The 18,276-nt window shown below is 40.9% G+C and overlaps 1 protein-coding gene across 1 annotated transcript in view; it reads left to right on the top strand.

Moving 5' to 3' along the window:
- The first annotated feature begins 2,179 nt into the window (after positions 1-2,179).
- The window catches only part of wwox (WW domain containing oxidoreductase), a 126,430-nt gene continuing 110,333 nt past the window's right edge, over positions 2,180-18,276 (top strand). Inside the window, exons 1-5 of the mRNA XM_054619803.1 lie at positions 2,180-2,398; positions 3,247-3,311; positions 3,597-3,654; positions 3,790-3,959; positions 13,150-13,256. Of these exons, the coding sequence (XP_054475778.1) occupies positions 2,292-2,398; positions 3,247-3,311; positions 3,597-3,654; positions 3,790-3,959; positions 13,150-13,256 (507 nt within the window). The 5' untranslated portion in view covers positions 2,180-2,291. The remainder of the gene's footprint in view (positions 2,399-3,246; positions 3,312-3,596; positions 3,655-3,789; positions 3,960-13,149; positions 13,257-18,276) is intronic.

The following is an 18,276-nucleotide window of genomic DNA, read 5'->3' as shown; positions in this document are numbered from 1 at the left end:
TGAAACTTTTTTGTCACATGAAACCTCCCATTGAGCGTGACAGTTAATTTGTGACCTTGGAAATAGTATTTTGATGGGAAAAAGAAATCGCCACTGAACAAACTCTATCAGTAGATTAAGACTGTGTGATGCAGTTGAAAGCTGCAGGGAAAAAAGCTAGAAAGTGGACCATGTGTAAAGATTATTTTGTCAAACAACATTTTTTATGTGTCTTAGACCCAGGATCACTGGGAAAAAGATCCTTGAAAAAAACACCATAAGAGATTAACATGACAGGACCCTGTTTGTTTTGGAGCACTTTACTGATGATGGGGCTCATCAGGTCCCAAGACGTATCATTTCTAACATTTGTTTCTATGTAAACAGTGATGGTAAACAGTAACCGGGTGTGCAGTAATGTTTTGCTGGGTCAAGGAGTGTTTTTCCAGCCAGTATTATTTCTTAAGCTCTGCATCATTTGCACAGTCTGAAATATCTTACATTCTTGTGACTGTGCCATCATGATAAAGTCATCTAGACAACAGCAAGTCCTCATGCTTTGGTTAATCAGCAACTTGACCTCTGCTCCACATTTTTGGGGAGGTAGGAAGTAGCCAGCGGATGCTCATTGGTCATTCTCTGAAAAGGAACACTGAAGCTGGAGGAACTGTCAGACTCTGTTTGCGACATGGAAGATGAAAGTAGGCATCTTTGCAGTCAATTATACTAAACCAGGTGCCTGGTTGACCTTGTAAATTTCCCCGCTGCGGGACTAATAAAGGATTATTTTATCTTATCTTATCTTATGTGTCAGCAGACTTTTCAAAGTCAGTCAATAAAGCATGCAAGTGTCACATATTACAAGTTTCTCTGGTAGGTCATTAACTAGTCATAATATAGATCAATCTCCCCATCCGCTGCAGTAATAACAGAAACTGCTTACTTAAAGCAGTAGTTGAATCACTAATCTGACAAACAGAAGTTGCACAAGTGGAAGGGAAGAAAGTAGCCAAGTGTGCACAGCATCTTCACTCTGGATACCGAACAATGCTGCCACTCTTTATAATTTGTTAGGGGGAAAGTGGCAAGCTACAAAGCAGAGGCTGGATAAAGCTTCTTTGTATATGCTTATGTGGCCTTCACTGCTGCAACTTTTTGCCTTACAGACAGACTAAACTTCAAAAACGGCATCAGACTCTAATGGGATATTTCTGCTGTCATGACCACGGAATGAAATTAGCACCAGTACCTTCCAAATACAGGGTAAATGTTGGCTGTGGTAGGTACGCAATTCCAGGACACCTTCCACCATGGCAGGTAGTTTTCCCTTATTCTCAGAACGATTATTTTTTAAAGAGCAATTCTTAAATTAAATTAGTCAATGATTATGGTTACATCAAATATTCCGTATTTCTACAATCAGGTATGCCACTTACTCCGTTTTTACTTTTCTAAAGCATTCCCCGTAAATCCCAGAAGTGGCACACAACAAAATTGGGTGTCCAGCTGAGATATTAAGTGACTTGCCACAGTTGCAGGTGAAGAAGAAACATGATTTCAGATCCTGGTCATGGCTATCAATTTCATTGGTTATGTCTTACAATATCAGTCAGTGGTTTATCAGGCTGAATAACAGTAATGAAATAAATTTGCAAAACTTTACTCTTCCCTCAAGGAGTAATTTAAGGAGAGCTGATTCGCAAAGACATAAAGAGACAAACAATTTCCTCACAAACATAAAATCTAAAGATATAAAATACAAATGTTATTAGAAAATGTTGATATAAAATCTGAAAGCTATTGCTCTTCCCCTTCTTTCTACTCTGATTACTTTTTTTATGCGAGCCGTATGGAGGCAGTATAGGCCTGCTCAGTGGCTTGTGTTTGGTCAGCTAGCAGTGGTCATTATTTCTGGACGTTTAGTGTGTCCTGCTGGGTTCTGATGGGTTTACAGCTCAGGTCAGACTGACTTTGGTCTTGTCCTGTACATTTAGAACATCACAATTGTCTAAAGGCGTATAATTAAACTTTGAAGATATGCACAATTTTATTTTTGCCTCTTTGGTTGACACTAATACGCTTATATCTTTAAAATTGCAAAGGAAGTTTAAATACTCAAAGGCCGCACGTTTCTTCCGCCTCCATTTCCCAGAAGGCCATTCGGCCAGCGTCACCGTGTGTTGTTGCGGAAGTACCGGTGAAATGCTGTGCTGGTAATTCTCTGCTCTAACACAGTTGCATTCATTTGTCTTCAGAGCAGTAATTTTGTGTTTATAGCTTCCGTCGTTTACTAGGAAATCAAAACGTGAGTTATGGCAGCTCTGAAATACGCAGGTATGGACGATACAGACAGTGAGGATGAGTTACCTCCCGGATGGGAAGAGAGGTCTACGAAAGATGGCTGGGTCTACTATGCAAGGTGAGTGGGATCCTTCATCTTACATGTCAACACCACTATGTCTGTATTTAGGAGTTCAGCTTTAAGCTTGTTCACGACCAGAGGCATATAAAGGTGGTATATTAGCAAGTGGCTAACACAGCTTGCTGCACCAGTTTAGAGAAACTCTTGACAGCTGAATTGATAGCATGGATTATAGTCCATCAATCCATGAGCACACATTTTTTTACTAGCAAGATGTTTAATATGAAACATCTTGGTAAGTCTGTGTCTCTGGTATTCCCTCATGCTATAGGTGCACTACTGCAGCTCAGAGGTTGTGAATTGAAAGAAATAACTTACACTTTGAATATACAATCCTTAAACTCTAGACAACAAATGTTTTTTTTTTTTACATAGCAAATGTAAATAATTGGTTATTGAAGAATAACAGTGCCAACATAGTATTTACTTTTGTATAGTATTTTCTTCACACCAATGTCTATCCTTGACATATTAGACGTATCCAAAGTTTGGTCTGCATTACTTAGTTTGGGATGTTCGATATTGCTTATTTTTGGTCCGCCCCCGCTATTTGTTTTCTGCTGTTAGGATTGTTTGTGCCTTTTCTATAACATATTTATTTGGTTGTGTTTCATTTAGGCTGTGTACTATATGTAATTGAATGTGTTAATTTCTGTCTTTTATTGTACAACATCAACCAACCAAGAGGCTGCAGATGAAAATAAACCTTTTTGGCTAAATCTGGCACATTTCTGTCACATTACATCACTTCAATGTCTGGCCTCAGTATATAGATAAATAAATGACATGTAGTGAAGAAGGTGGTTGGGTAAATATTTCCAAAATTCTTTGTCTTTGTGTACCAGCCATGATGAGATGAAGACACAGTGGGAACACCCGAAGACTGGAAAGAAAAAACGTTGTGCTGGAGGTTTGTTATTTTCACTTGTTTTTCAGGGTATTACACGTATTAATATCTGCTTGAGGGCCAGACCTAAATGCAAGACATATGGGAACATATTCAAATTGCCGTTGTTTTTACTGGTGTTCTAACCACACCTTTACAAGCATTGGATTTGGCAGCTGCCTTGTGTCTTTTTTTTTTTCAGTAACTATGTTGTTGTTGTTATGTAACTATCACCAGCGGCAAAGATATTCATTTTGTTCTCATGGATTCTGGCTGTTAAAGAAACATTATTTCTGTCTTTTCCCACAGATTTACCATACGGTTGGGAGCAAGAAACTGATGAAAAAGGACAGATGATTTATGTTGAGTAAGTAGTTTGATTATTGAACCTCTGTTTGTTTAATAGAGGAAACAATTTTTTGGGCCTCACAGGATATGCCAAACGGTACAAATCTGGGATAAAGTATCTGTTATAACATCTCATTCCCTCTGTCATTTTCAGTCACATCAACAAGCGGACCACCTATTTTGACCCGCGGCAGGCATTTACAGTAGAGGATGTAGTGCTGAAGCCAAAACGCTATGACGGAAACACTTCTGCTCTTGAGATCCTGCAGGGTCGAGATTTCTCCGACAAGGTTGTCCTCATTACTGGAGGCAACTCTGGCCTTGGTGAGTTTCATAAAACCCTAATCTGTTTACCAATTCAATAATGTTATGTTATAGCTATACATAAAATCATCAGTGTGTAGTAAAGTGTGTTTCCGTGACGACACCACCAGGTGGTGATGTGGTATTACACTCTAGCAGACGTGTGCTTGACAAGAGCCGCTCTGCTCCCTGCGAGTCCTCATCTCTCCACAACCAGACATTCATCAACATTAGTCTCCAAAATGATACACTTAGACTCAACAAATCACTCGTTAATACTGAACATGATTGTATTGAAGTTCATTAGCTGGGCTGAATTGGATGTCATTGTTAACTGTAATGAATGGTGTCCATTTGTACCCTACAAATGCATTGCTCACTATATAATGGTCTGGAAACAAATTTATTTCCCCTTTCCTTTAGTTTAAATTAGCACAAGGAGAGGCCATTTATTCAGACTTGCTGCTTTGTTCGGGATAGATAATGACAGCATGAGGGAAATCAAATAAACATAAAATTGTTAATTGTCTTTATATTTAAATTCTTTGTCCCAAGGAAAGTCACAGCAGTGTTATTGCTGTGTGTGTGTATTAAGAGATGCAGCACTGTAGTGTAGATTTACAGCAGCCGGGGGACCCACACTGAGCTTGTGAACTTAAATGCCTTCCTGACCTTGATGTTCATTCCTCCATCTGTCTAATAATCTATGTGCATGTTCCAGAACTCATATAAAAATAATACATATCCAAAAATTATTCTCCTAGAGAAATTCTTGATGTATGATTTTAAATTGCTGCACTATAAACAGTTCAATATTATTATTATTAACATGCAGTATACAAACATATATATATATATACAGTTGTTCCTTTATAAATAAGGTATGTCAATATTATATTTTTTACAACACACTAGACACAATCTAAATACATTTTGTCTTCGATCGGCAAGCTGCAGGTTTCTGCTCAACTGAACTGAACTGAGACTTTTTTTTAGGCTGATTTTTTTATAGCGTAGGAATTGGATAGGTAAGTCTCAATCATGGAACATTCATACAGACAAACATGAAGTGGTTGTTTGTACCCAGGATACATATAGTGGAAATAACAAAAGCCATTGTATAAAACAGAGAGTAACAAGCAGGGTTACTAATAACAAAGTACACAAATAAAATTGACAAAGATGGAAGGAAAGTCCGATGAATGAAACTTGAATGTTGTGGTTACACACGGAGAGCTTGTATAGAAATGGCTGCATGAAAGTTTAAACATTTAAACTTGAAATAATTCAGTGGTGTTGAGGTTTCACCTTCTCTGGAATTGGACTTGCACACGAATAACTACAGCAATTCCTTCTCGTTGATGTTGTGTAAAAGAAAATTATATATTTTTTACCAGAATAATGTCACTCCCCCGAAAAGAAAATCATCAGATATAAGGGGTACCTGTTTGGATTTTGAATAAAAGAGATAATTCTAACTTAAATGGCTTTTCTGCCAGTTCCTACAACTCCATCATTATATCAGAGAACATTTGAGAAGGGAAGGCACAACGTTAATGTAACAAGACCGACTCTGAGATGCTCTGAAATATTTGCTGAAATATTGTGGATTCTGAAATTAAACTAAATAATTAGGCCTTTCCATTAGAGAGGATGAAAAAAAATGATATAGGGGAAATAAGAAAATTGCAAGTAGTTTTCACCACAAGAGGGCACAGGAGGTCCATGATGTTGCTGCTGTTGGGGTATTAAAACATTATCATATTAAGTGCTTCACATGTGCCGGTTTTTGCCTTAGTTTAAAAACTATATAATGAAAAAGATAATCCACATTTAAGATTTGTTGCGATGTATTTAGTTTATGAAAATTTGTTCATCTGGAAAAAGCAGCTTTTCTCACAAGAAAGCATCAAATAGCTACAGCGCACAGACATTTTTATAGTGTGTGAATGCTTAATAAACCCATATTAACATAACCTTTGTTTTACTCTACCACATATTAAATATGCAGCCCCCATAATTAACAGTATTCTAATAGTAATTGCTACTACTCGTGTGCTCCTTTGACATTCCACTAGTAAAATGTGGTTATGCCAATTGGTTGGACCCACTTAGCATTTTAATGGCATCAATAGTGTTTTAATCCAAGTGTCAAGGCTATTTCCATTTTCTTCAGTGCTTATTTCCCCCACAGGAAATGTGACATTTTTATTACTAATAGTGGGATATTATTTAATTAGCAAATTTAAATTTCAGCTCTTTGATTAAGTTCTTAATACACGTGAACATGAAATGCACATATATGAGTTTATTTATGCATGAAATGTCATAGTGTCTGGTTTTGTGACCAGCTTTGAGGCTTCATTGCAATAGTGCTGGGAGGCGAGACAGTAAAGCGGTTTGTCTTGCCGATGTGATCACTGCGCTCCGTTCACAACATTAGTCTTCCTCTCTCTGCCTGCTTTTGTAAATTAAAAACCAGTACCAACCTGAATGGTGTTTGTAATTGTGATAATGGAAATGAATGATCACAGTTTCTTTTCCCCTTATTTCTGCCTCTCTCCCTCTCTCCCCGTTCTCTCTAAAGGTTTTCTTACTCTTATAGACCTGTGGTTGTACACCTGTACCCCTGCATTGATTCCTAAGCGTCTTTGACCCAGGACTGAGCCTCCTATCCATCCCCATTACACACTCCCGCACTGGCTCTAATTCCCCTCCTATCAACTAACTCTCAAGTTATTTACTGGGGTTCCTTGGAAAAGTTGTCCTTAAAGGGCCATTGTCGTGATATCTCTGGCACCCACTGGGTTCAGAGACAAAATACTTTCTCTTTTAATATCAAATCAATGCACAATATAGTTTTTAGAATGTTAAATGTAAAATCGTTATTGGTTATTTTTCCACACTGATCTTTAAATCAGAAACCTGGGTTTAGCGTTTCCTAAATAATTTTTTCCTGTTGAGACATGACTATATTTGTATTGTGCTCTCCTTGCACACGCAGTCATCTTTGCCCTGTGACATCTCTTTTGGGACTATAACTACATATAGACGTGTCCCCCTAAAAGCAGCTCTTACAGCAGGTGCCATGTTGTCAGCATAACGTATGTTGAGTAGCGGTCAGAAATAACATATTGACCCTCTGTCTCACTTAAATAAAATATTCAGGTTGACACAACTATTTTACATGTCTATTTCAATCGCAGTACAGTATATATGATGTGTGACAGAGGGGAAGATTTCACTTTTAATAATAACAGTTTTTCAATTTCTAGAGCTCCTCACGACTTATATTATTCCACATTCGGAGTTTTTATTTTTATGTTGACATGTTTAGAATTTTATCTGACCTTTTTTAGGCCCATTTATACAGTGGCTTGTTGTGAAGCAATACCGCCAGTTGCAAAGCTCTACTCAATCTAAATGCATGCACTAGATTCCACATGGTATTGATGTTTAGGGTCAGGGTCAGTGCTGGAATAAGAAGCAGACGAGACTCAGGCGGTCCAGGCGGGGAATAGCGAGGATTTGGAAGCAGCGTTTCTTAATGTTTCAGTATCTCTATGCATCGTCTCTGCAGTGTTTTAGGACTTTGAATGTTATTCTTATTCATGAAAGACTAACATTGTTCCATGTTTGTGTTGATCCCAGTGTTGTGTTGGGAGGATTAGGTGTCAGGCCGCTGCTCCCCTCTCTCTGGATGGAGAGATCCCTAAGCATATTCAGTGAGTCGCAGAGCTGGGGGAGCCTCTGTGTGCAGATTAAACCCATAGCCTAGCTTTGTGGCTGATCATTAGATTGAGGCAGATTTGTTAAGCATAACTGCCATTAAATTGGCTGCAAAGCTCTGGTATTTACTGCGCTGCTGTTTATGAATAAGGACCCCCTTAAAGACCCGCGCAGCGATGCGTTAAACCCGAGCCTCGGTAAGGAGGGAAATGCATTATTCATAGTGGGAGGAATTAGATGGATAAAAAGATGTTCCTGGTGAGGGTGGCATGCGGTGCCTGTGTCTCCGAGCATCTCTGAGTGGCTGCGTGTGGTTTAGATGACATCCAGAGTGCATCTGTGTTTATATTCAGGAGTCTGATAGTGTGTTGTGTGTGTGTCCACTGGGGGAGCGGCCGGCCCCGTGTCCGGCTCTGTCTCCTCAGTGTCAGCTTGTGAACTGAGCCACTGAGGAAATCGAAGGAGAGCTTTTATTTTTCTTTTCTCAACGGGCCTTTCATGTCCTCTCTGATGAATGTGTTTATTGGCTACGTAATGAGAACCAGTTATGGTTGGTTAGTCAAATTATTTAACTTTATTAACCTTGGATGGAAATTTGCTATGCAGACCCAAACTGGTGTAACATGCATAGAGTATTATGCCGGAGGCCAGAAGGGTTCAATAATGATTACAGCTCTAATATAATAGAACTGAAGTGGTTAGAGAGAGAGGATGGAATACATATATGTGCTTAAAGGCTGTAGGTAAAATAAAATGAAAGGGTACTGGGTTATTGTGTGTAGTCAAGTAGTTTATAGACCTATCGAGTTTACAGTCTGCGGATGACGAGGGGATGAAAGTTACATGATGGGGGGGGGGGGGGGGGGATTTGATGACAGTGATGAAAATAGCACCAATGCTCAGGAGATATGTGCATGAGCAGGCTTCTGGGGTCTGTGTTTATCCTTGTGCACGTGTGTGATTTGGTGTGTGTGTGTGTGTGTGTGTGTGTGTGTGTGTGTGTGTGTGTGTGTGTGTGTGTGTGTGTGTGTGTGTGTGTGTGTGTGTGTGTGTGTGTGTGTGTGTGTGTGTGTGTGTGTGTGTGTGTGTGTGTTTGTGTGTGTGTGTATCGAGTTTACTGGCCTCAGTGTGCTCGTGAGGTAGTCAGGTAAGGCCGGTCGCAGGAGGAGCAGGGGTGACCAGTGCGACGTGAGGCCATGATGAGAGATTGTGTAGGGAGTTGGAGGTTGACACAGAGGGTCAGAGAGAGAGAGAGAGAGAGAGAGAGTGGGGTGGGTGGGTACTAGATAGGGCTGCATGGATGGTGTGACAGCAGTTGGGGGGGTGTAGGAAGGAGGCAGAAGGGGACAGGGAGGGGTAATAGAAGCACTCCAGTGCTCTCGTCTGGAACAGCTCAACCTTGGGCTGTAATTACTAACAATACATCCCACTTTTGGGGTGACATCTCCCTCCTCTTTGACTAATGGTGGGGAATTAGAGGGGATCTTAAAAGTCAGAAAGAGATGGGGGGGTTTGTGTGGTTCCTCACTTATTGGGACAAGAAATACACAGCAGCAGCAGGAACAGGAACAGGTGCACTCAGCACTAAGAGAGTCAGAGGTGGCCTGTTTTTAACTGTGTTCACTCACTCATTCACTCCTTTCTACATAAAAGTCTCTTAATACTTCACTATATATCAAGCTGTCAATCGATATTTTGGAGACTTACAAATAAATAATTTCACATCATCACTGACAGGTGTAGAGTCACATAACTGTAATATTAGCATCTATAAAAAGTGGAATTGTTTGCTAAAAGTAGTGTTTATACAAAGAAAGAAGGAAGAAGCTTTATTTAGCTAAATATATGCACAGATACGGCACTCAGTGGCAAGAATATCACAGAAAAAGTCTTGGATATCAGGATCACATGCTTAATATGTATCAATAGTGTAAGCAGCATCCTATTATTGTTTTGAATTTAGAATTCCATGATGTGACATATTTATCACGTCATTTCCCGATTTTTTAAATCTATTTCTATAGATGCATCAGCATTGACCTCTTGATGCATGAGGCTGAGCTTGAAACGTGTGCTCTGCCGATCCACGCCTTTGTTGTGTTCTCCATGCCATTGTGCACCTGTGTTTGTGAACACACTTCTCTGAATTTGACAGCTGCCCTTTTTTCCCCCCTTGTATTATCTCTGCTCACTTTGGGAGGCCTTTTTCACAGTTTATTGTGGATTTTTGGGGTCTAGCAGAAGGAATAGTGTACATGACATGGAGGCTACTTTTTTCATTCCATTGCTGGAACATTTAAGGGGACACTATTGCTGCATTTCACACTCTGAATTATGACACTTGAATAAGATTGCTGAAGGTAAATGTAGTGCACTAAATGGTAGATAGGGCTGGATTTCGGACACGTCCAAAGAGTTAGGAGGGGAGACGAAAGATCTTGGGGTAGAATTTAGGAAGTGCAGTGGCATTTTTTGGAAGAGATGGATGGGGACTGCCATTTCCACGTCATCACCCTCAATAAATCTACAAATTTATAAACAACAAACTAACCAATGAATTTCGATGCATTAATCAGGTTGACTGCACCAAATGAAACTAGTCAGAGATACACAGACATAAACAGTGTAATTACTAGTCACATATTTATCGTATTATTCATTGCTTCAGAAATATAACACACAACATATTTTTATGTTGTGTGTTACAGTTAAAAATGCCACATAATTAATTTGGGTGGGGTGATATGTAGTCTGCTCATGATCGGTGTTGCTCCTGTGTCTTTTGCTCAGCACAAATTGTGGGGATTGTGGGAACCATGTCTGTTTACCCAAAGGTCTTGTAATGATCTGAATTGACTTCTGTTTGCCCAATTGTACTATGGAGCTTATTTTAGTTAAATGCCTCTTTGGATGCAGATCAAGAGAGAGAAGGAGCAGGCAGCTCCGTTTGCCAAATAAACACGTTTACTGACGAGGCTGGTAATGATCTCATTACATTGAGCCAATACACCTGTGTACGAGGGGGATCCGGAGAGGGGCGGCGGGGCAGGGAGGACAAACAAAGCGTGAAATCACTAAATCACACTCATTATTGGGGGATATCAGCAGGGCCAGGATCCTAATGTACCATGAAGAGCATTCACTGCTTAATGGACATTTTACACAATTTTGTATGCATTTTATACATTACACCAAAACACATTTTCAACAATAGTTTGGCCACTTACTGTATTTTTGTAACGTTGTGAGTCTTCAGATTGAACAAGCAGACAATCAAAAGATCTGCTTTAACCAGGCCGAGTTGTGTTACTTCATTTCCCAGCTTTAAAAAAAATATATTTCTCACCCAGTTAAAGGCTCTGCTTCTTATACATCTCTTTTCACCAAGTCGTTGTCTGATTAGACAAAAGAACCTGAAAGATTATTACAGCCCAGCATAACAGTCAGGCCTCCTGTGTGTTATAAAACAGCTTATGGCGTCTGTCGATCCACCGGAGCAAAAGAAACCCCGGTCTGACCTCTTGTCATGTTCCACCATCAGCGTACAATGCTGAAACAGACTCTCACTGTTGTACACCTGACCAGGAACTCATTTCAGTGCAGCCCTCTCCACCGGCAACATGGGTGAGAGGGCGTGGAGTCTCTGTTACAGCAACGCCACTCTCGTTATTTCACAATTAATGTCAAGCCCTTGTTATTTGTCATTGGAAATACATGGCTTCGGTGCCGCTGCTGTTGTTGCTGCCATATTCTAATTTGTTCTCCATTATGGAAAACACTGGTGTCGATTAATTTCACTTTCATGGTTTGTACACACAACAAGTGAGTGTGAGCTGTTGTTGTTTACCAGCAGCAAGTACTCTTGTCCAATTTATAAAGGCTGAAAAAAAAAGAAGCTTTTAAATGATGGCATGTTTGTAATCCTTTTTTTTCCTCATTTGCAAATTTAGCTGCTGCATATGGATTGTTTCTGTGACATACATTTTAAATATGCTGTAATCTTAATGAAAAAAGCATCCTTTAGCATTTCAGAGTTTACTACTATTATTTTTCATTATGAGTGTTTAGATTAAATTATCGTGAAAATAGACATTTTGTATGACATTGAGAAGATTTGTGACATTTGTCTTCAATAGACGGCTGCTCCAACTGCAAATTCAAAGTGCATATTTACTCCGGGAGTCAGGCCGCTCCTTTTTTTTTCCTTCATGTTGTTTTTATTTTCATTTCCATTTCCTGTGAGTGAAATGATCTCCGCTCACAGCCACAGTCCCCTCCATTACACCTAATAAGGTGTCATATAATTTAATTCCATGCTTCACTTGTCAGAGAGGGCTTCCAATCTGGCTCCAATTTTGAGTTTTAATAGATATTAGTCCTTAACACTCTCCTCACAATTAGACCTCCCAGTTTTGCTCTAAATGAAAATCAGATTAAGACATATAATCTAATTACAGTTCATATTAATCCACCCTCTGATACACTCTGCCTCTCAGACCCTCTTTGCCACAATCAGTTATTGTGCCCGTCAATTTGTCAGTGAGGACGCTCACACTGTACGGTATTTGTGTGTATCTGACTGTGGTTTGTATTTACTGTAGAGGTAGGACTGAAACATGTGAGGCCGTTAGGTTCTGTTGAACTTTGAAGGATAGTAAATGTCACAGGAAATAAAAATGCGGTGGAGGAAAAAAAGTTAATCTCATAAATTAATTCAACCTATGGGTTGAAATGACCCATTTAGACTTGTAATTTAGAAATGAACTTCTCTCCCTCTATCTTCAGTTTTGTCAGTTTTATCGTGGCTACATGATTTGGATGGAGCCATGAAGTCTTGGACTGATAAATTCTGTGTGTATCCGCGGACCTCGTTTCATGGGAGAAATGTCCTTATCAGAGGCACTTTGATGTGCTGAAATATCACACCAAGGTTCAGTTTGAATGTCACGTCTGTTCGATTGTTCATCTGACTCCCTCCATTACGGGCCATGTTTTCGTAATTACTGTCATCACTGTATAATTCCTGACATTATTAACAACTGTCCTCCCTTCCTCCAAACCAGCGTGAGCAGCGATACCTTCTTGAGAGCTGGCAGTCAGATCCAAAACTTTATCTAAGAAGAGAGGAAGAAGTCTTGAACCACAATAATTCAATCAGTTTCATCACTTCAGAGAGAAATGATTAACTCCCCCTACTAGACCACTGGGTTACTCAATGAAAGAAATTATATGGAAAATTGATAGGGATTTTAACTTGCACACCCACCCTCACCACCCCCAACACCCCATTAGATCCAACCCCTGAGAATCAAAGTTATCTTCAGAAAAAAGTAATCTTTGAAGCATTGCTCGCTTTCATTCTTCTTTTTTTTTTTCTCCTCGTCTCTTTGTCTGTCTGTCTGTCTGTCTGTCTGTCTGTCTGTCTGTCTGTCTGTCTGTCTGTCTGTCTGTCTGTCCCTCTGTCTCACTGATCATGTCTCAGGCTTTGAGACAGCCAGGTCTTTTGCTCTTCATGGCGCCCATGTGATCCTGGCGTGTCGAAACCTATCCCGGGCCAGCAAGGCAGTTAGCCTCATTCAGCAGGAGTGGGTAAGTGGCAGTCGAACCTTTTAAGAATATTATGCTTGAAACGCTTTAAAGTATAAGTCTTTTGATATCAACCATTTACATGAAGAGACCAGTGACGATTCATCCGCTCCCTGAGGTCACTCATTTTCTCAGTTTATCTTTCTTTTTAGACCCTCGATTCAGTTTTCCCTTAACCAAATAAAGAATCTAAATATGGTGGGTGTTGTATGCTGTTCAAATGGCAAAGCTTTATTTTTTTCTTGTGGTTGTATGAATAAAAATACTCTTTACTTGTTCCAATGAACAGCGAATTAATTCACGCGTCACTGACATTATATAAATTATCCAAATGTCTATTTGATCCCCATATGTTAAAGAAACCCTTTATTAAATGAGAGAAAAAGTATTCATGTCTAGGTTCTCACAAAATTCCTGCCCATTTCCCAGGAAAGGAGAAGAAACTTCTGTATGGGTGTCTCTGCTTTGAGAGAGAGAGAGAGAGAGAGAGAGAGAGAGAGAGAGAGAGAGAGAGAGAGAGAGAGAGAGAGAGAGAGAGAGAGAGAGAGAGAGAGAGAGAGAGAGAGAGAGAGAGAGAGAGAGAGAGAGAGAGAGAGAGAGAGAGAGAGAGAGAGAGAGCATCTGATAATTACCTGAGATTATTGCTCTAATATCGCTGCGCTTGTGACGCGTCCCCAGATTTACGAGTGTGGGAAAATAAACAAGTGAAATGTGGGTGCTGGAGCAGAAAGAATAAGCCATTAGCACTGGGTTGATTACAGAGAGCAGGACTCGAAGAAGAAGGAGAGTGAGTGCTCGGTGCAGATATGGGGAGAGAGAGAGAGAGAGAGAAAGAGAGAAGGGCTGAGAGGGAGGAAAAGAGGGGCACAAACACTTTGAGCGAGAGTAGATCTGCAGTGTTTAAACTCACCCAAGTCTCTAATTGAAGTATGCCCCTGGGGCTGTTAGTGCTGCTCCACAGTGCGAAATCCAGTGTACAGATCTATTAATGTAACTGCTCTGTCTAAATGAGTGAGGAAAAGCTCCGATCCAAGTGCCAGATTTAGCAGTCAAATGGATTTTCAAGCTTCACACCTGCCACAGAATTACCCAAGATGTTGTTAAATGTTTGTGAATTAACAAATGGAAGCTGCTTAGAATTGCTTCAAATTGAAAAAAATGATGGGTGAAATCTATGGTGTAAATGATAATCTTCCCTATTTGTGTTCCATCTGCAGATTGTCAGCAAATCAAAGGAAGGAGTTAATACACTTCTGCATAGTTCAAACGGAGCACGAGCAGTGAATTAGCATGCCCTAAGCTCACTCCATATTTCCTTCTCAAGGAATCCCCCTGTTATAGGCTAATGAATAAAAGTCACAATATCAGAATAAATCTTTGCCGCAAATTCTTCCCTCTGGCGACATTATTAATAGATTCGGGAGAAGAATAGAGAGGAGAATTAATCTTTAAAATGATGGATGGGCTCTGCTCGCCTTCCCATGCTCCTGCGTTAAGGTCATTTTGATAAGAGGGTATATTTTGGGGTCTTCTGTACAAAAGGTCATCGTATCTACTTCCAGGTCTCTCCGCTCTGGCTGCCAGGAGTGGAACTGCTGTCCCGATTGCGCGGGGACCTCTGACCTCTAACTACCTGCTTACTATTACTCTGAACTCTCTCTTTCTCTTAACTCTCTGTCCGTGTGGGCAAGCGTTGCCGCTCGGAGGTGAGAGTGATGGCTCATGTGCAGCGCAGGGCGGTGCCGTTCAGCGTAGCGTCGTGTACTGACAGCGGGTATAATAGCGGGGTCACCGATGGATAATGGGCAGGTCAGAACAACCACTGGCTGTTAGGAAGTGCAGGGTCAGAGGGCTCATCCTTCCCAGCCAATCATACTGTGCTCTGCCAGGAACATCTACAGTACAAACAAAACAGTGCACTCGGTTTCTACCTGTTCTTTATCTAATGGAAAGTATTTGTTGCTATATTTAACACATTTAACTAACCCCTTTAACACAGACATTGTAGATTGTTTGGCACTTTTGGAGATTGTATTACCTGTTTGTGTTTTTTGCTGACCTTTTATAATGAAATTAGTTACTTGCTGTGTTTATGCTACATACTGTTTTCATGATGGGACTTCAGCTTCATCTCCACCGCAGGCCTAATCTGTGCAGAACAGGGTTTTTTTTTCCTCTCTCCCTGTATTCGAGCTGCGAGGTGAAACCCCTCCAGCAGGCTCATTAGGGGAGTTTAGAGCGGCGGAGAGGGGATAAACATTTACCTTATGATTGTGTTTTACAATAAGCCCGATGCTGGTTGCCTTTATAGAGTTCAAAGGGGGCTGTTTTTACAGGCTGTGATGAAGCCACAGTAAAACCAGGAGGGGATTAACCGGCAGATGGGTGCAGGGAGAGATGGAAGGAGGGCAGAAGGAGATGGGAAGAGAGAGAGAAAAATACTGAGAGTGAAATGTTTTGCACCAAAAGAGACGAGGCGTATATGTGTGGAGAGACACATCTTTGATTAATTTACCCTAACAAATTATGTTGTGTGGATTATAATACATTTTTGCATCTTATTATTATCATATGGAGTCCCTCATGTAGCTCTAGTGTGCAGATCCTCCAGCTCTGCTGCTCTTCTCCTCCGCCCTATGATCTAACCGCATGCTGTTTTTCCACAGACCCTTACCTATCCATCTCCTATTCCGCTCACAGTAAGGGCAGGTTAAGTTGCTGGTTAACAACCAAAGTGTTGCCTGCGTGCCAGAGATTTATTTTTCCTGATTGCCTTTAAAATTCTGCTTATCTTTGACTCCAGTGTCTCCCTCAGAGAGCTGTAATGGACTCCCCTGAGATCCAGCGGGCCAACCAAGGCCCTTGGCCCCTGAGTAGAATACAATACACGCACATACACACTCGTGCGGCATGGTCTTATTTTGTAATTTCTTTCCTTTTTTAATCCAAAATGCTTATTTCCCCCACTGCCCCTTTCTACAACACATGCTAATGAGATGCTTTGTAAGGCCGTTAATTAGCGAGCTAGTCACTGATTGCTGTGCTTGTTTTTGTTGTGTGTGTGTGTGTGTGTGTGTGTGTGTGTGTGTGTGTGTGGGGGGGGGGTATTAATATGGCTGTGTGCCGCTGAGGAGAGTTCTGTCAGGGTCTGCTCTGGAACCAATTAGGCTAAAGCTCCACTGTCCACTGAGGCTGCTGGGAGAAAAAAAAAGCCTGCTGCTTGCAATGTCAAACAGCAACATTAACACAGGCCAGAGAGGCAGAGCGAGACTGGCGGACGGAGAGCCGATAAGCAGCGGTCACTCATACAGGCAGACAGTTCCTCTGCCAGATATGAAAAACAGACAAAGAAAACACTCATACCCTTTGTCACGATCTTCTAACTTCCATTGTTGTCAGTTCAATTCAAGCCTTTGGATATTTTGAAATACAATGAAAATATATAAATAAATACATGTATATGGGCCCTGAGTAGAGGTCTGTGTCAAGGGTTACGAGTGTATTTTCTTTGTCTGATTTTCATATCTAGCAGAGGAATGTATAAAGTTCTGTGTGTTTCACATCAGAATCGGTAACACACAATGTTCCTCTCCAAGCTTCTGCTATATCAGGTGAAATTACTGGATTTTCAAGAAGCACAGGTGCAAAAGGTTTTGAAAAGACAGGTGGAAAGAAGGCAGTCTCTTCTTGAGGATGTCAGAACATAAACTTGGGTTCCCATACCCAAGAATGTATGTCAATGCATCATGGCTTAAAAAATACAATAGTTTGAGGAGACAAAGTTCTGGTTGATAAGTCCCACGTTTCTTATAGAAATCTACTTTTTTGCATGACTGTGTGACATGCATTCAGACCCCTTTCTGTGTCATAACACACTACCGTAAACCCGAATCACACTTGTAAGCACAGGAAAAGTGGTGCATGTGTTTGTGTGTGTGGTGCATGTGTGTGTGTGTGTGTGTGTGTGTGTGTGTGCATGTGTGTGTGTGTGGATGCATGTGTGCTTGCATTTGTCCGTTTGCCCGGTGCATAACCTCCTGTGTCAGTCCGACAGGCTCTGTGCCCCGCTGGCCACCATGCCATGCCACGCTCCTCCCGTTGAGGGCAACAGGAAGTGACACATGTGAAATGCTGACCTGGTCGGTTGCAGCTTCCTCCAGGGCCTCAGGATGCAGCTCTTTTAGTCACTCTTCCCCTCTCCTCCCTCGCTCACTGGCGCTTTCTTTTTTTTTTTCCTTTTTTCAAAAAGGCCTCAAAAGACCCTTCTCCCCCACCGTTCACCCTTCGATTCCGTACCTTTTTTTTTCCTCTTCTTTTCCTCCCACAATGATTAAGGAAATTGCAGCCCATTTCCCAGGTCAGTGAGCAGGTCTGTGACATTCTTCTCTGCTGCCAGAGAACCCAGTAGATCATAATAAGTCATTTTTAGGTCTTATTTCTTGCAGGATTTTACACTTAAGCTTCTTTTCCCTTATAATTTTTTTCCTGATCTGATTTTCGAAACTCCCTAAAATGTTTCAACATCCTGCCATACGCTTATTTTTCCCCAAACAACCAAAACAAAAGCAACTGATTCTCTCAATTGTTTAAATTAAAGCATCCATACTGATACCTTTTTATGGTTTAGAAGACCTCATGTGGTGGTGGACTCTCTTTCATTAGAAAGCAAAGGCCAAAGTAATTTTTTTGCATGTGGTTTTGCTGACACGCTACTGTTAAAGCTGAGATAAATCCAGTGGAGATTGTTGTTGGTGATGCCGACGCTTGTACTTAAGCGGCCCTAGAGCCCCTTTTCAGATTGTCCCAAGACTATACCGACATTACACCTGCACTTCCATCTCTTACTGCTCTCCCAATCGTCTCCTCTAATCTCAGGTGCTTCCACTGAATCATTGAGGGAGTGGCGGCTCCCCCTTATTTCCAGGATGAGGCATTGTGAAAATCTGTTTCCTTGCATATTAGTGGCATGCGTCCACCTCCCCAGGGAGCCCTTCTCATCTCTTTTTATTTACTTATTTGTTTG

This window comes from Anoplopoma fimbria, chromosome 19 (assembly GCF_027596085.1).
Source record: "Anoplopoma fimbria isolate UVic2021 breed Golden Eagle Sablefish chromosome 19, Afim_UVic_2022, whole genome shotgun sequence".
Classification (NCBI taxonomy): domain Eukaryota; kingdom Metazoa; phylum Chordata; class Actinopteri; order Perciformes; family Anoplopomatidae; genus Anoplopoma; species Anoplopoma fimbria.
Note: the sequence above shows the minus strand (reverse complement) of the source record. Positions and strands in the feature narration are given on the sequence as shown.